This window comes from Anomalospiza imberbis, chromosome 18, assembly GCF_031753505.1.
Source record: "Anomalospiza imberbis isolate Cuckoo-Finch-1a 21T00152 chromosome 18, ASM3175350v1, whole genome shotgun sequence".
Taxonomy (NCBI): Eukaryota; Metazoa; Chordata; class Aves; order Passeriformes; family Viduidae; genus Anomalospiza; species Anomalospiza imberbis.
Window position 1 is genome coordinate 675,026 of NC_089698.1, and position 19,012 is coordinate 694,037.

Below are 19,012 nucleotides of genomic sequence, written 5' to 3' on the forward strand. Positions count from 1 at the left end.
ATTTCACAGAGCTGATCCTGTGTTTCTGCTGGATAAACGTGTGAAGATACAGCAGGCTAGAGCTAAACAGATCCAAGGGCAACACGTGCTATTGTCTAGACAAAAAATGGAAACCAGGTTAATACTAGCACTGAGACTCATTGTAACCTGTGGCTCCCTGAAAATAAAGCTTCTGTAATGGGGTTCCTGCACTGTTACAGCACAAACACTGCCACTGAAATACGGTTCAGAGCCAGCTCCATCAAGGAGTGTTTTGTAAATGAATAATGACTTTGCTTAAAGCTAATCAACATCAAGTGTGTTAAAAAAGATGAAATAGTGCTGGAAGGCAGTGGGAGGTAGAGGAGCCTCAAAGTGCAAACAGGTGCTGATCTCCCTTCAGGGGGGATTGAGTGGCACAGACCTTACAGGGCTGTCACTTCTGATCAAAGCAAGCTCCAAGACCACATAATCACCATCGCCCACCTTTTAAAGGATGCCCTGATTTATCATCTGTCACTGTTAATAACTTGGCTACTCTGTCTGAAATACTTAAAAACATTACACGATGATAACATTTCATTTTTTTTAATGTGTAAATGTTTTAAACTAAAGTGCACTGGAGCTTGTCCTTTGAGGCCATCTGTTGCTGGAGACCACCTGCCATCAAAAGCCCACCTGAGCAGGAATATCCCATCATTACAGAGCCATCCCCTCGCAGCCAGGGGTGTTTAGGGCTGGGGGGAGCAGGGTGTGTGTCAGACACGGCTGTTCCTGGGCTGTTCATGCTCTCTGCAGCCACGGGATGACAGCCAGATGTGAATAATGACTGCATAATAACAGACACATGAAATGCTGTTTGGGCAAAACCTGATAAGGGATCTGAACATTCCTGGGCTGAGCCCCTCACATCCTCTCAGCCGTGGTGCCTGCACTGCACTGCTCGGAGTGTCCCAACATGTCAGGTCTAAACCCTGCAACTGCTGAGCTTAATTATTTTTCTGTTTATGAGAAGCATCAGCATTTCACAGGGAAACAAGACTTTTACCGTCATAATTAGAACTTTGTGGGGTTTTGCCCTGAATCCCATTTTCCCCTGCTGATCTCATACTCTTACCTCATTAATCTCTCCCCAGTAAATCACACTGTTCTACCAAGCTACCTTTGCCAGAAAAATGAACTTTCTGCCTTTCTTTTACCTATTCACAAGCCTGTGGCAAACATCTGGTTCTTGATTTGGTGTATGTACACACCAGCAGAATGCATTTCTAACTTTTATCTGATAAATGCCACTGGACATTTCTTCCTCAGTAAGTTTCCTATGGAGTGACTGGATTGTTAAAATGACCACATACAGGCACTTTTCCTAAAGGTCTGAGATAAGCAAATACCTATTGGGCCCTGGCAGTAAAGAAAAATCCTATCAAATTCAACAAATAAAAACTCAAACATGATTTTACTAAAATATAAAATTACTGTGAAAAATAAAGAAGTTTAATATTTTTGAGATGTTGCCTTAATGACTTTTAGTAGTATCATCATTTAACTAATTTGCAGCCTTCTAAGGCAAGAATATAAATGTGCTCATTATTAATAGCTGTATTAAATTAATTGATTAATTGTTTTGGAAATAAGTATATCACTTTCCTTTAACAGTAATAAGCTTCCAATTCTTTAAGTAGCAACTTCAGTATTGAACTACTCAGACTGTTAGGATCTATGGGACAGCAAGAAGTACAATTTCTGAATTAATTAATTCTTAAGATGCCTTCAAAGGCAATCATTACATTCTGCTGCACTTACAGTGTACTAGTCCTGATGAAAAGAATTAGCATCATTATGTACTTGAGGAATCTCATTTGCTTACCAGTAACCCCCCCCCCCCAAATAATTCCTGAATAACTGCAAGCATGCAATAAAATCTGAATACTTGGTTTACAGTTTAGCAAGAATCTATTTGGAACACGATGCCTCCAGCCAAGCATCATTTGCCATTTTCATAGGAAAAGCTGCAGTTCTGCTCTGGTGCCAACAAAGGGCCTAAGCTGACAACTGAATAAACTCAGAGTGGCAGCAGGAGCTCAGCCACTGCTGAACACCTATCTTCACTTTTATTTCTTCCAGAATCCTGATAGCAGGCTGTAAGAATTCATCATTAACAATGAAAGCAAATCATATTCTATGGCCCACAGAACAGTGAGTGTTTATTTCAGTGACTGATGCAGGCTGGAGCGAAGCCTGGGACCCTTCCCTGAACAAAGCTCTCCTGGTGAAGCCAGCACTGACCCTTCTGTCAGGTATGAATCTCGTGAGGTGACACACACAAGCAAAACACACACCTGAAGGCTTCCCGCAGCAGTCTGCAATACACAGCTTCTTTTAAAACTCTGTATTTCTCGGGATCTAATGTCATTGGTTTAGCCAGAGCATACTCATTAACTCAGTAGTTTCACAAGTGGATTTGTTTAGTGCAGTGTCCTGCTTTGGCTGCAGCACAGTGTCCTCTGACAGGATTAACTTCCAGGGCATCTCAAAGCCCTGTGTCAAAGAGTGGCACAATGGCACAAAAAGGGAAAAGAGTTCCTTTCTCTTCCTCAAAAGATGAATTTTGTATCAAAACTGCTCTATCTATGTGCACTTTAGACATGAAGATTATTGATAATACCTGCAAGATCATTTCTGCCACTCAAGTTCCTCGTCACTGCTGGGAACACTTCAAAAGAGTACAAAAAGGCAAGAATTTATCTGTCACACTGCATAGACAAGTTGAAAAACCAAACCACGCCTAAAGAACCTTTTGTTGGAAAATTCCCAGCCACGACATGACTGTCACAAGAATCCCCACTCTTGCATTAAGAGCTGTCCTTTCTGTGATGAGATCCCTGACAAAGCTTTACTAGAGCAGCCTGCTGAGAAAGGGAGGTTGTATCCCTGCCTCACCAGCTGATCACCCAGCCTGGCCATCCCCTGGAAGACGGCAGGGAAAACTTCAGGTTCACACTCCACTAAAAACTTCTTGAAAATGTATTTACAATTCGAGCTTCATCAGGTGACTTCCCTGAAGGAGCATTCAAATCCTGCATTTGTATTTCCCGGCCTCCCCTAAGTCTTTCCACAAATGGCGATACTTTCCGTGGTGTTAGAAAGGGGGAAAATCCCCTGAAGGGTAGAGACGGAATTGTGTTCCCGCTGTGTGAAGTGAGGCAGCGATCTTTAACATGCTGAACGTAGCCTATGCAAATTTTAAAGGGCTGTTAGCCGAGGATCACTGCTGTAATCTCAGCGCTTTGTAAACACTGCTCGACACCGCTGCAGCTTTTTACATCACTAAAGCCCATTCCGTTTTCTCAGTTGCAGAGGCTCACAGAAATGTGCACCTTCAAAATCCATTTATTTAATTTCACCTTGCAATTTCTTTCGAGTAAATTACTGTTCTCTCTATTTATACTTGCAGGCAAGTATAACAACAATTACTATATTCAAAGTGTGCTTTTATCAAATGATCCAGGAAACAAGTTTATTAACTGCAAAGCACATCAGAGAAAGTTTAGAACACACAAAATTATCAAACTAAAGAACATATTTTATTTTTAATAAAATAGTGGAGCATGAAAAATAATTGTATATTACAAATATATACAGCACAGAACTGTGCACCCCCAGCACAGTAAAGAGCATCACTCTATACAAAGCTTCCCTTTGCAGAATCTAGTGCTTCTTGATCTATTCATAGTGAGAATTTGTTTAACAATAGAAAGAGTCAATAAGCCCTTTGGGTCTCTTTGAATTGATCCCCCCCTTTTTTTTTGCACAAATCAGTCCAAACGTGTATAACATTGGCTTGATTTCCATTAAAAAGCCACAAAATGTAACACTAAAGGGTTTCTGAGGACTAGACCTCTTAGTTCTTTTGTTAAGAGATTTCTTTTGTTGTCTTTATGTACAGCAAAATACTTGTTTCTCTTTTCATGTCATGGTAAGAAAAAAAAATGTATTGCACATTATTCTTATTCACGAAGTTTGTGTCTGGTGCAGGAAGTTTCTCTTTTGGTGAAAGAATATTGGTGAGCATTATAGATTGAGCCTATTTTTAGGCACTCCAAGCCTAGTGGGCTGAGAGGAGTTGTGAAGGGTTTTAAAGTTAGCACGAGGTTGTTTTCCCAGAGAGCATCCTCGCTCAGGATAGGCCTCCATGTCCCTGGAGAGACAATGCTCACTTGGGCACTTCTAAAATCAAACCATTGCTCCATAAAATTTGCCTATACCTTGTTACTCAGAGAGCTGAAGAAAATCCAGCCCAGCTACATGAAGAAGTTAAATAAGTTTTGGTTGTTGTGTTTGGTTTGGTTTTTATGTTTTTGTTTTTAATCTGAGGGATGGATGTGATTCTTAACTACAAATTAGTAACAGAACAGACTGTTTTAATTCACAATATTTCTTTCACATAAAACCTTTCCATGAGTATGTTTACCTTCAGTTTTTCACCAGGTCCTGAATTCAGCATGATACATTTTTGTGCCTTGAGATATTAAAATGTTCTGACAAAAAAGCACCATTCATTTTTTAATTTCTGACTGCTACTGTGGACATTTGTAAGTCTGTGATGTGAGATACAGTCTTTTCTAAAACCTGGTCACACACAAGTGGGTGGTTGCAATGTTGATTCATATTTTGCAAGGTGAGTTTTCTGTGGATGTTGAGGTTTTTTGTAGATTCCACTACTCGTAATAACACTTGCGGGTTTTCTCCTACTTCTCTTCTTTAATCTCCGACTACAAACATTTTGCCAGGATTGAAGAGTCTTGGAAGTCCAGATCCACATGCCACTAGTAATGCCCACAACTAATAACATAAAAATTTTGACCATAAAAATTTCTACTGCTGGGATAGAGTTATTCATCATGCAGTCTAAATTTTTAGTCTGATTGTTCATCTTGCACTTCTGTTGAGTTGCCACAATTTTCCAATAATCCATGTTCAGTCTCTCATAAAAATAGCAAGCTATCACACAAGTTGCAGGCACTGTATACAAGACTGAGAAGACACCAATCCTGACCATAAGTTTCTCCAACTTGTCAGTGTTTTCTCCGCCTGTTTTCATCACCCTCCTGATATGAAAAAGGGCCACAAACCCAGAAAGAATAAAAGAAGTGCCAATGATGAGATAACAAGCCAAAGGAATGAGCACAAACCCGGTCAAGGCGTTCACATCCATGCTGCCAACATAGCACAGCCCTGTCAGCTCGTCTCCAGCCACCCTCCTCATCACCAGGATCATGATGGTCTTCACAGCTGGGATGGCCCACGCTGCCAGGTGGAAGTAGCTGCTGTTGGCTTCGATTGCCTCGTGCCCCCACTTCTTCCCAGCCGCCAGAAACCAAGTCAAAGTCAGGATCACCCACCACAAGGAACTGGCCATGCCAAAGTAATACAGAACCAGGAACACAATGGTGCAGCCAGTGCTCTCCAGCCCCTCCTGGATGACATAGAGCTGGCCGCTGTCCCTGTCACAGGCAATGCTTTCAGCACCTGAGAAGAGGCGGATGATGTACCCCACCGAGTAGACGCAGTAGCACATGGACAGGAAGATAATGGGTCTCTCGGGGTACTTGAAACGCTGAGGATCTATGAGAAAAGTGAGCACAGTGAAAGCGCTGGAAAAGAAGCACAGGATGGACCAGATGGCAATCCAAATGACAGCAAACTGTTTGTCATCCCTGCTCCAGTAAACATCAACCCCTGGCGTGCAGAGCGGCGCGCAGGAAGCGCTCTTTTCCACATGGTGGAACTTGCCAGGATTTTCACAGGACGTTCTGCTCAGGCTGTCCTTGTGCTGCTGCAGATCGTGGCCGCTGCTGGGCCGCTGGGGACGAAACATGGGTGGCAGCATGCTGGAGCCCCTGGGTGGCTCATCCGACCCGTTGTTGGGGGCTTCCATGCACAGGTAATTGGGGTCGTTCTTTTTGGGCAGCTTGCTGCAGTCCAAGGAGTCCGGCCACTTAAAATTGAACTGCTCCATGATCGGGGAGCACTTCAGCCTCGCCTGCTCGCACATCACCCTGCAGGCTGGGATCGGGGTAGAAACCTGCTCCGTGCACATCGGGGCATAGAGAGAGCACAGGAAAAATTTCAGATGGCTGTGGCACCCGTACTCCACCAAGGGGGCAAACTCGTGCAGCTGAATGGCAGCTTCCCTTTGGTTTTCGTGCCCCATCAGGTTCGGCATCCTCGTCATGTTGTAGCCGATATCCTTGCACATGGGGATCTCTATGGGCTGGCAGCGCCCGTCGCCGGGCCGCTCGATGTCCATGGAGCTGATGGCCGCGCAGCAGCCGCTGAGCCAGCAGAGCAGCAGCGCGGTGCTGCCGGCCGCCGGGCCCATTGTGGCGGCTGGCGAGCGGCCGGAGCGCGGGGCGGGGGCCGCGGCGCTCAGAGCAGCGGCCGGCCGGGCCCTGCCCGCCGCAGCATCGCCCCCGAGCGCGGCGGGGCCGCGGGGCCGGCCCAGCGGGGCAGCATCGCCCGGGCCGCTGCGGCCCCGCGGGGAGCGCCCGGGCGGCGGCCGGCGGAAGGGAAAGCGCCCCCGCTGCGCAGAAGCGCCGAACTTACTGCGGGCAGCCCGGCAACTTTCTGCTCCCCGGGCTTCCACTTTCGCGATCCGCCTGCCCACCTCCCTTGCCTCCGCTCCTTCCTGCGCCCCGCTGCCGCTGCCCGGCCGAGCGATGTCCGGGGAGTTTGGTGCGGGCACAGCCGCGCGGTCACCGCGTCCCCTCGCACACGTCCCGGGCGCCTTTCGCTGTCGCGGGTGTCTCCGGGGATTCTCCGCTCCTCCAACGGGTCGCAGCTCCTCACTTTCTTGCCGAGAGGTGGAGATTGGTTTATCCGAGCGCGGAATAAAGGAGGAGGAGGGGGAGGAAATATCTAAGCCATTGAAGAGGGGGGCCTGAAGAATCCCCCCCTCCTCGCCGCCCTCTGGTCTGGGTTTGCAATAGGTCGGCTCCGCCGCGCTGTGCCGAGCAGGGCTGGAGTGTGCGTGGTGGCTGTGCCGGCTCCGCTCCCCCGCCTCCCCAGCTCCTGGGGCCGCAGCAGCTGGGGCTTTTGGGGGCGGCTGAATCCGAGGATAAAATAAAGTAAAAAAAAAAAAAAAAAAAAGCTAAACCCAAGAAGAAGAAAAAAAACCTGTGCAGGATCCGCCTCGCATACGACATCCACTTTGCATGAGAAAGGTGAAGCTGACACGGTGATTACTTTCCAATCACTCGGAACGCCTTGAAACCTCCTTAAGGACCCCTACAGGTTTTCCTTGATCCGCACAGATTAGAAAAAGCCCCATTTGTTTATCTCTCCTTCTCTCTTTCCTTCCTTTCTGCTTTCCCTCCCGTTGCCCTCTGTCGAAAGTTTAACAAGATCTTTTCTGTAGAAGGCGTCAGCCTGCCCTCCCTCGCTCAGGTAGGAAGCCAGGGAGAGCGGAGGCTTCAGACTTCGTGTCTCCTAATAAGAAGGTTGAAGGTGGTGCCTCCTTGACTGCCTTTATTGGAGGGGGGGCAAAGCTTTAGCAGGGAGGATGTGGGGAGGAGGATGCATTTTATGGCAAGTGCTATAAACTCTTCGCTGCCAGGGTCATAAAATATGGTTGCTTTCAGCCTGGAGTCTCAGCTTTTTTCAAATGTCGTGCTTTGTCTCGAATTCCTAAATGAACAGGACAGGCAGGATTGCTGGAGAAGTACCTGATTATGGTTTTAATCACAGTATGGCATCACTCGAAATGTAGCTTGCTTTTTTTTTTTTTTTTTTCCCTTCCTTAAATAAGAAATGCTAAGAGGACAGGAGACATATCCTTGGGGAAGTTACTTCATCCACTATAGAAAAAATACTTACAGATTTTTGGAGACGGGAATCGTTCTAAGCTGAGTTGTGTTTACTTTTAAAGTTAAGCTTTGAGATTTATTTTGCTTATTGGTGTCTCCGAGCTGGAGAAGGAGGAAGTTAAATCCCCAGCCAAACTACAGCTCGCAGTTTTACAGACGGAAAGGAGCACAGTGAGCAGAAGTCAAAGATTAGCTCTGCTCGGCTCCCCCTTCCCCCGCCCCCCCACCCCCCTTTGAGCTCAGTTTTAGCGAACATATTAATGAAGAAGGAAAATCTCCCTTTCATTTCATTCATGCTCACCCACACAAACCGGGCTCCTCTCCATTAGTGCCTGTTTCTTATCGAAAAGAACACGGATTCTCCTGGAAACTCCCAAATCCCGCAGGGTCGGAGTTAATACCCCACCAGCTCTGGAGGAAACCGTTGGCTTCCTCAGCTGTGATAAGGGTGAAATGGATCCAAGCAAGGACAACAAACCAGGGCTAATGCTTGGCTCTGAAAGCCCTGAAGATGTGGCCAGCTCTCGCCAAGGAGTAAAAGCCATCATAAAAATGTGCCTTGAGAAGCGAGGTCCTTTTTGTGGCTTTTCAGTGCATCGAGGAGATTAGATTTATAAAGTACTGGTCTTAGGGACCGACCTTTCCTTGGACACTTTCAGATTCCTCAAGGATCAAAAAAGCAGGCAGTGTTATGAGCAGAAAAAGAGCTTTATTTATTTTAGTGTGTCTGTGTGTGTGTGAGAGAGAGAGGGTGTGCTGGGGCATTTCCATTCTTCATTAATCTAAGCCTGTTTTCTTAGTGTTTGTATTCATCCTGATTCCTCTTCTAGAGAGCTCAGCTGGGGGTAGCAGGGAAGTGTGGGGAAAGCTTTTTCAAGGGACAAGTAAATTCTGCTTTAAAAAGTAGAATTTAAATAATAATAAAAAAGTAGAATTTAAATAATGCATAACAGGCACATATTCAATGTTTGTTTTATCCAACTGGATTGTTTGGGAGCTCGTTTTTCTTTTTTTTTTTTTTTTTAATTCTTTTTCCAATAAGTATTTTTTGTAGAGCATATTCTATCACCATTGACATTAAAGCAATCTAGAAAAAATACATGATACAAAACATGGCCTTTTTTCTTCTGTAACACTGATAGCAACCTTTTTCTCCTAAGAAGCAGAAAAGAAACACAAATGAAAGTGAGAAAAAAGCAGGGGGGGACCTCCAACCTTTGCAGTTGTGTCTCTCTTAATTGATCTTTCATGTGCCGATTTAAATCAGCCTTGTTTTTCTAGTCATTACTTTAGCCAGTGCATCCTGTCTTAGATAATTTCTTTTACTTTCTACATTTTTAAGGACTATCTACACGTATCACCCATTGACAAGCCGGAGTCAGTGAGAGTAACAAACAGAACATTATTATAGAAAAATGAGAGCACTGAGAAATCAGCAACTGGAAGATACCTCTGTAACTAATAAATGAAAAGAACCTTTTGAAGGCTCCAGCTGAAAAGATATTTTATTTTATTTTTTTCTCCTGTGTGTGGGATTTGAGATGTGTGATTCTATGGAGCAGCCAGGCACCCCTGCTGCTAGGCCCTGGCTAGGAGTTGGCCCCCCTCTGGCAAATGTTATGGAGAATTGGGAGGAATTTTATGGCTGTCTTTTCCCTCAGCTCTTTTTTCTTTTGTCTTCTTTGAAGAATGACTTTAGACATTTTATTTACATATTTAACCATGGATGAAAGAGGAAAAAGAAAGCATTTGGGCCGTTGTGGGAATAGTGATATGTTTAAATTAATGGAAATCTTATTAGGCTTCTAAAATTTTAAGCAAAAGATTTTTAATGAAACTTTATAATTAAACATGATTTCAAATAATGTGCCAACTCACAGTAAGGATGCATTTCTCCCTCTAGCTATCCATCTCCCCACCTCCCAAAAATGTGCAGAGGAATAATCTCTATCTTAAAGTCCAGCTCTTCTTCTGTCCCATAAGGAAAATATTTAAAACCTTGAATATTTAATAAGGCATGCGATAATTCAAACCATAACTAAATATTTTGTAGGTAAAGCAAACCATAAACGAGCCAGGAAAAAAAAGCACCAGCCCTCGTCCCTGCAATGGCAAAGTTTCATGCTGGATAATCTATTACAGTGGCAGTGGAATAAAACACTTTGATATGGCTGATGGTGAAAATCAAAGTTGCATCCATTCAATCCATGTTAGAGTCATTGGAAATTACAGAGCCAAGCAAGGTTTTCTGAAATGGGATTAAAGAAGACCCAAATAATCCATTTGAGAGAAAATGTTCTGACACTTCAGCAGTAAAGGGAAATGAAATGAGCAGCTCGGGGAGTTGAAGAGTTAATTAGTACATTAAAGATTTTTAGTAAAATAGTCTAAATTACTTATGAGGAACAATGGTCTGTCATGGCAGAACGTGAACTGATGTTGACAATCCTATATTTAAGAAGTCTGTAGCTATCATTGATTTTCAGATTTAATATTTCTGGCCAGCCATTTATTACACAAAAAAAGAGGGATCAGTTTAATGTTAATCCCTTTCAATAATGCTATTCTCATCTATATTTTTACACATTCATTCACTTTCTAACTCACATGTTTTATTCCAGTAATGAATTCTATTTAGATATTAAAAACACAGGTATTAAAACATATATATTTTTAAAAATGTTAGCCATACAGATAACAACTGTGAAAGAAAAGGATCACACACACAAAAAGAAAGCTGATAGCTACTCTAGCAATGTTATAATCCCGTATTTCTTACTGAATTTCCACAAGATATTAATAAAATTAAATGGCATGCAGAGAAATGTTTATTTTCTAAACCAAACGGGTTTATTTTTTCCTAGCTACAGAATCTTTGTAGTAGTTTTCCTCCAAAATTTAAGTAAACATGTCCGCCTAATAGGACAGGCACACTGAGAAATATTCCCATGCAAGTGCAAATCTGCACAATGCACAAAAGTTTTAATTGCCTTAGAAAGCCACCACCACCAAGAGTTAAAAGAATTAAAAACAAAAACAAATCATAAATGGATGAGTGGGTTGTATAGTATTGCTCTAATACAATTTAGCTGGCTATTTTAAGGGCACTTCCCTTGAAATGTGGTTTGAAATATTACCAAAGGTTCGACGGGGTGCATTAGTGTGAATTGCAAATCAGAACATTTCTTTAATCCCCTTTTCATGGCCTGGCTTCGGATCAGTGGCATCTAAGGGACTCCCCACTGCTTCTGGCTCAGGAGGAACCATTCACTGGGGCAGCTTCCCTCCTCTATTCCCACAGTCCAGAAAACAACACCACAGACAGACACCCTCCAACTAAATTAGATTAAACTCCTTCTCTTCCACAGCACATTAGCCTTTTCACTGCCCAAGATTCATTATTCAGCTACTCCTAATTTAAAGATACAGTATTTTTCTGCTCTTAGGAACAAAAACAACGAACAAAACTAAAGCCAAAGCAGAAAAAAAAAAAAAATTCCTGGTCAGAAATAAACCTGATAGCGCTAAAATTACATAAAGGCAGGAGAATATCCTTTTCACTTATACTCTAGTATTACAGGAATATTATAATTTTAAAGCCCAGGTCACAGCAGAAAGTTCTACAGAAACTAAAAACAAGCACAGGCTCAGTAGAAAAAGAAAATGCACACAGATTTTCTTTTCTTATAAACACCATTTGATAACCTTCATTCACCAGTCTTTCTGCATGCACTGTTTGCATATCTTGCAGCCAAATCTAGACTTGTAAAGGCATAAACACAGAGAAAACTGCAGATGACAGCAAGGATTAATTAGTTCTCTTGTTGTCATTTCCTCCCTTAGTTCCATCCAGAACTTCTCCACTCCTCCTTTTCAAGGTAAAACCAGTTTTTTAAACCCTCTGTCATGCGGGTCTGAGTCTGCACCTGCTCACAAATACAAATTGAAGCAGGCAGCAATCTCCGGGAGCAGCCAGAGCCTGAGCCAGCTGTCCCTGGGACCTCAGGGCTCTTGCTGCCACTCCTGCTGTCCCTAGCCCATGGTACCTGTGTACCACCTGGAGGTGCAAAGGGGGAGCAGTAATGCTCTCTGCCCATTCCTGGCTCTGAGGCACAAAGAAATGAACCACTCTGCCAGAGGGGAGTGTCTCCTCCTCACGGCTGAGGGTGCCCAGGGAGGCCGAGGGCACCGTGGTTCAGAGCAGCACCAGGGCAGGGACCATCCCTCTGGACCACACCTCCAACCTGCGCTCAGTTTTGGGCTCCTCAGGACAGGAATGGCTCTGAGGGGCTGGAGCCTGTCCAGAGAAGGGGCTGGAGCACAAACGTGGCGAGGAGCTCCTGTTGTGTTTCATCAGCTGTTCAGCAGCATAATTTGGGATGCCAGTTCCCTTTATCCTTCCACACCCATCCATTACTGTGCTGGTATTTCTGTGGTCTTTGTCACTTCAGAAGACTATTTACACTTTTACAGTGCCTCGCTTGGTAATGTCTGTGTCCCATGAAGAAGACAGCAATTTTAGTTTTGTCAGTAACTCCAAAGTGTCATTCAGGAAAGCTGACACAGTGGTGACCCTGCATCTGTTGCAATCCTAGAATCATGGATCATTAAGGTTGGCAAAGGCCTCTAAGATCATCAAGCCCAACCAGTGGGTTTAAGATGATTTGGAACACAAACTAAAATTCCAGACCTGTCTACGTGAACCCTCATGTCTTCTCATTCACTCCAATTCATGCTGCTGTCTTGAGGTAATTTTGATGGATCAATAATAGTATCAATTTTAACCTTTAAGAATCCTTGACACAGTTCAGATCTGAACCAAACTTTAGCAGTTGAAAGATTCCCGTATGTATATGATATTCCCCACAGGAATATGTTGTTCCCCCATTGTTTACTATGATATATTGAGGAAGTACCAATCCCACCACAGCTTTATGTTCTCCCCCTCTGCTAGAGGGCACTGGCAGAGACAGGATATCCTGGCCTGACCTGGTGATCCTTTTCACATTCCCAGGTAGCAGGAATTCCTGATATGGGTTTAATCACTGATCTAAGTTGCCCTTGCACTTTCTCCATCTGGCATTCGAATTTGAAGAGTATGATGGCAATCACACATTCTCTGAAGGAAGCATGAAGAGTGAGAAATTGAAATGCCATAGTTTGGAATGCTATTTATTATTTCCAGATCACAAAAAAGAGATGCTCTGTGTACGTTGCATGCGAGAGGCACAGGAGGGACTGAGCCAGCAGTGAAAGCAGGCATGTCACATTTCTCAAAAGCAGCACAAAGGTCATCTATAAAAGTTGATTCTATCCAAAAGTGGCTGGTGTTTCTAGTCCAGACTTTCCCTCACCTGATGCCACGAAAGCTGAATTGTAGCTGGTGGCAGCACCTCTAATTTCAATGTCAGGCTGCAGGACAAGGGAGACCACTGGGGCTGAGTTTGGGGCCAGAATGGCAGTTGGCTTTTGAGCCCCACATTCACTCACAGCCCACACCCATCCCAATGCCACCAAACACAATCTCTTCTCTTACCCTCATCATACAGGACATGACCAGGCTGCACTTCCCATGCCAGAGCAGAGGCTGGATGGAAATGTTAAAGGATTTGACAGAGAATCCATCTGGCTCAAACCCACAAACTGCCAGAAAACTTTGCTGTACAGTGCAGTTACACCAGTAGGAAATATGGGGAGGAAGTGTTACATCTAGATCACTCTTAGATGCTCCGAGGTCTTTTTTCCCATTTAAATTATTATTATATGGAAGTGATTAAAACACAGTGAGAGGAAAGACCTGCTCAGTCTGAAATACTTGTATCAGAGAATGCACAGACAACAGCATGGTAAAGTATAATGAGATATTAGTGTTGGAAATGTCTCTGTGTCCTCCAGCCCCATATCTAACTGTGTTTTCCCTGTCTTTAAATGAAAAATGTTCTGCTTGATGAAGGTGAACAGGAAGTGCTGGGACACAGCAGTGTTGGAATGCCCCATTACTCCACGAGAGAGTGATCAGAAAACTCAGACATTTGGGAAGATACTGCCAGGCCTTTCTAGATTCACTGCCAGCTCCGTACACATATATTTGAGTTTGGCAATCTCCTGTTCCAGAGCACAGGAACATTGTTACATGCTGCACACATTAAGCAACCATGTATACAAAATCAATTCAAAGCAGCTGCTGGAGACCAGAAATTTTAGGGGAGCTATAGGGTGAATTCCTCCATCTATACATCTTTTTTTTTTTGAAAGTGGGACTGCAAAGAAGGAGGGAATGAAAAATTGATACCGCTCTGTGCTCCAGATGAAAGAACAAACATAATTTTATTTTCTTTAATGACTCTACTGGATTCTGAAATTAAACCCAGCGGGTAAAAAGATCCTGTGCAGATTTCAAAAGAGATCATGTAGTCTGTCCATGTGCTAAGGCAGGCATATTTTTTAAACCCTGCCATGTTCTGTAAAACTGAAAAAGGGTTATCCCTGTAAGCATTCTGCTTTTCAAAGCCATCTCTCTCCCTCCACCTACCCCAAGTCAGTGGATATTCCAAATAAATGTCATCCTAACTTTAAATGTCATTTTGTGGTTCCTCCCTCTAAGTTTAGAAGGAGAATTGCTGTATACTCTGCATTAAATATTATTAGACCTGAACATACAAACAGCACGCCCTTTTTTTTATCCTCTCAGCAGAACCAGACAGAAAAGAAGCCAAAAAAGCAAACAAAAAACCCCCAGCCATATAAATAACTGAATATAATCCTCAGTACAGATTTCAAGCCAATTGAACTGAGAATAGCTAACCTTGGCTCTGAACTCTCTCCAGCTGCAGGTTAGTGCAGTTAATTGCAGAGCACCTGGTCTCAGCCTCAGGTACATGAATCATCCCCGCAGCACACCTCTCAATCTTTCATTCTCCCCTAATGGCCCGGGGCACTGACAGGCCTGGTGCAGCTTTGTTCCTGCTGGGTGTGCCAGCCTGCTGCAAGAATTCCCTGCTGAGATGCAGAGGGAAGGTCGTTCTTCACAGGCTCCGTGGGTACCTGCCGGGCTGCGCCTTGGGGAGCCTCTGTCTGCCCAGTGCCCACTGAGTCTGGCCCGGCTGTGTTAGGCTGTGCCCGGCTGAGCCAGGCTATGCCTGGCTGTGCCCAGCTGTGCCAGGTTGTGTTTGGCTGTGCCAGGCTGTGCCAGGCTGCGCCAGGCTGTGCCTGGCTGTGCCTGGCTGTGTTAGGCTGTGCCAGGTTGTTTTAGGCTGTGCCCGGCTATGCCAGGTTTGGCCAGGCTGGGCCCAGCTGTGCCCGGCTGTGCCCGCTCCCTCAGCTCCTCCAGGCTCCCGCAGTCCCCGAGCAATCACCTGAACCCTGCTCACTCCCCTGCAGCGCCAAGGGGGCACAGCAGCACTGCTGCTGCTCCTGGAACGGCGCGTTCCAAACGGTGCCAGCGTGGGTGCACAGAGCAGCGTGTGCCACACCTGTACAGGTGCTGATTGGGGCCCAGCAACATCCCCCTGTCTGTGTACGCACACTGGGCATCCCTTCAGACGCAAGGCCTGCCCTCTTCAGCTCTTTTTTACTCCACAAGTGAACTGCTCAGCCCTTCAGACCCAAGGCCAGTCCTCTCCAGTTCTTTTTTAACTCCCCAAGTGAACTGCTGGGCCCTTGTCCATGGAAAGCCTGTTCTTGGATGCAGATTTGTTTATACATCAACAGCAAAAAGGCTAACTGAATTAACTGTTTACCTAAACACTGTAACATAAATGCCTATAACATATGTACAGCCATGTGTGTTTTATAAATAAATACCTATGTGCACATGTGTCAGGCACTGAAATGCCTACAGGGTCTTTTGGTATGGGTGAGCTACTTGTAGATACTTGAAGTTCTTGCTAGTCTGGGATTGATTATGTCGTGCTTATTAAAGTGGTTTGCAGCTTTAGACTGGTAAATATAATTTAAAAAGGGCAGGACAATGTTTTGAAAATAGTTGGTCACTACTTTGCACAGCCATAGCTCTGAAAGTGCAGTTTCATTTATCTCACCCAGTATGAACTGAACTGCATCTCTTTACAAGGGTGTAATAAATCATGTCACATGGCATCCGTCAACTGCTGGTGATGCACAGATAAAGAACATGAAACTAATGGATATACAGGAGCTTGGTGGAGAAAAGTCAGGAAGAGAAGGCAAATCAGCTGTATTGAACCTGTACTTTATACACAGAATTAATGGCTATTTGTACAAAAATTGTACTGTAAGAAGGACAGTCTGGAAATTATAAAACTGTCCTCTTTGGCAATACCGGTTCCTTGTTTTTTGATGTGTGTTAGCACAGAAGATTAGATTACTCCTTCAATTACACACAAATAACAATCAGACATTGTCACAACCATCTTGATGTTGTCATCTTTTCCATTGTAACACTCCACTGCACTGGTTGGCAAACTACCACCCAAATATCAAAGCACTCATTCCCAATGATTATTATTTCAAGCTACTTATCTTCAGTCTGCCTGATACTCTTGCTTTTTGCCTCTTGCTTCATTAAGTGTTCCCACGCATAATGAGAATGTTACGAGTGTAAAATACTAAATCTCTGACTTCATAGTCTTTGACGTTTTCTTTGTCCAAGCATAATAAAGGAGCAGACCCAAGGGAAGTGTGAACCAAGCACTGCAAGCCCCACGAGCAGGAGCCTTCTGAGAAACTGGGATGCCTTTCAGACAAAAAAGGCCAAATCTGCTGCCATGGAAGTCAACATCAGAGCTCTTGCTGACTTACACAGAGTCAGCACTTTGTAGCTGCAGAGGTCATGTTCAAATGCAGCTTTGGAGCCTACAGTGCCAGCACAGCTCAAGGGTGAGTGACAGACCCAGCAAAGCAGGGCATGCAGCTCCCCTCCCAGGCCACAGAGGAGTTCTCTAAGACACACTCAAGAATCTCTGTCTGTGATGCTTGGGCTAGGATACATGGTTGTCTCTGATAACCTGTAGGAAAAGTGGTGTCTCTACCCTAATCTGTGGATAAGATTTAAGGAATTAAAATAGTTTGCATAGTTACCATCAGTCACTGATCAGATCAATATCTGGATCAATACGTGAGGTCATTAGGGTGTACCTTCCTCCTGTGTAATCAGCATTGGTTCATTCAGTTGGGTGGGACAGTTCATGCTCTGCTGCAGTGACACACATGTGCACCATCCTGATGTGACAGAAGAACCCAAGTCATGCAATTCATTATCCAAAATTGTCTACTGGAGGTCAGGCATAACTCCCCTGCTGCAAATTCACATCCTCTCTGTAGGGGCCTCAACGAGGCCTGCGCATCCCTTAGGCTTTTTAAGTAATGCCAAAGTGGTGCACAGTGGAGAATTTCACCAGAAGAAAAAGGGTCCCTCTTAAATTCTGTCTGTAAAACAGAATATATTAAAAAGCAGCCATTCAAAGCCACGACATAAATGGGAAGTTGCTCCAGAAACCCTAATTTTGTTCAGTTATGGACTCTAGAATTTGCTTTTAATGTTTTCACTGTCCTTGGCTTTAGGTTTTTGGATTTATTAAAAATTCAACTTGAAATTCAATTAGATGATAGTTTATGTTATTGGAGTAAATACAGATTTTCCATCCAACTGGTTACTTAATTTCAGTTTTACTTTACCATTTCAAAGCAATGAAATAATGCAGTTACCATCACCTCCCCATTTCTACTTGCCCCAGGTACTCCTGAAGAATCTTTCTTTCAATTCTAGAACAAATGTTTATAAAATGCTCTGTCAAAGGTAAAGCAGAGGACAGACACATCCCTTCTTCACTCTTATGATGAATGTTTGTTGACATAGGCCGTAAGCTTTATAGCATTCATTCTAAACAAAAGTCTGCTATTAAGTAGTGGGGGATATCTGTAACGGGGGAAAGAGGAATACTTGCTCATGTTTCTATAGCTCAGTTTGATTTTATTACTATTAGATTACAGTGTTTGGGTTATTTGGGGTTCTTAAAGAGGGAAAGAAAAGAAGCGTGGACTTAATTTTTTTTCGCTTCTAATCTCTTGCCAAATAAATGAGCTGGAAGCTTTTTATCCTGACAAAGTATGGTCTAAGCTGTGAGACTTCTGACTCATCTGCTGCTGTCCAGTCTCCCTTGAGAAACAGTTTTGTGTACCCAGGGAAAGTTTTGGTCCATGGAGTACGTGTTAATGTGTTTTATTACGGGGGATACTTTGAGCCTGGGATCCCCCTGCCCTGTGAAGCAGTAGCACAGGAGAGACCTGAGTTTATGGGTGAGCCAGGTAATCAATCAATGCACACAACAGGGCCCTACAGACAAGATTTAATGAGAAGAATGAATGGAGCCAGCTAAGCCCCCAGGGACAGATGAGCCTACTTCTCATTTTCTGTTTATTAAAACCATTCATATCAATTTGTCATGTGGAAGCATTTAGTTCATTCAAGCACAAGTGTAATTTAAAAGTCCTATTAATAATACTTTAAATACAGACTGTCAGATTCCTTACACACAAGTGATAAGAGAACCAGAGTGGCAGCTTAAGATGACACTACAAGATGTACTAAACAATGGCTCTAACTTACTTTTTCTGTAAGTTCTCTGAAGCCAGAGTAGCTGCAGAAGGCATGAATTTAGGAAAGCACTCTAAAGGCCACATATGAACTTCTCTGAAGTTGCCTTTTTTTTTTTTTTATTTATTAGCTTTCTGAGATTTATCTTTCTATTTGCTCTAATTGCCTGTGAACTGATTTCAAAACTTGTACGAGTTCCTGGAAAACTCAAAAAGTTTGTTGGATTGTTTCCTCAGGATGAGAAGCACCTTGCAAGCTCTTGCACTTGTGAAAGCAGAGGGTAACTCCTGGCTAAGTGCACTTGCTGTATTTTGCACCCTCACTGCCAAGGTAAGGTCTCCTCACCCATGGAGCTGCGAGGAGCCGGGGCACAGCCCCGCTTCACCAGGCAGGACTAGGTCAGAGCACTACAGCTCTGGCCATGGCTCTCAGAAGAATGCTCCTTTTGAGACATTTAACAGTGAAATTTATCAAAAAAAAAAGTCAATTGCTGAGGAACTAGCCCCGTCAGGCTGTTTTTCAGCACGTCCTTGTGGAAATGTTATATTTTTATGAAATTTGATTCAGTACCTGTCTCTGTACTGGTCTGTGCCTT

General features: G+C 43.9%; 1 protein-coding gene and 1 long non-coding RNA gene across 2 annotated transcripts in view; both read right to left on the reverse strand.

Moving 5' to 3' along the window:
* Positions 1-4,326: 4,326 nt before the first annotated feature.
* On the reverse strand, positions 4,327-6,405 carry FZD10 (frizzled class receptor 10). The gene has a single exon (XM_068208326.1). It carries the CDS (start codon positions 6,359-6,361, stop codon positions 4,613-4,615), a length of 1,749 nt encoding a protein of 582 aa, XP_068064427.1. The 5' UTR covers positions 6,362-6,405; the 3' UTR covers positions 4,327-4,612.
* Positions 6,406-6,563: 158 nt separating this feature from the next.
* Positions 6,564-19,012, reverse strand: part of LOC137484485 (uncharacterized) — a 53,664-nt gene continuing 41,215 nt past the window's right edge. Inside the window, exon 4 of the long non-coding RNA XR_011004897.1 lies at positions 6,564-7,665. This is a non-coding gene — a long non-coding RNA (uncharacterized lncRNA). The remainder of the gene's footprint in view (positions 7,666-19,012) is intronic.

Bases quoted from the DNA above. Each gene is read 5' to 3' on its own strand.
- FZD10 (XM_068208326.1), bottom strand. From the start codon at position 6,361: ATGGGCCCGGCGGCCGGCAGCACCGCGCTGCTGCTCTGCTGGCTCAGC.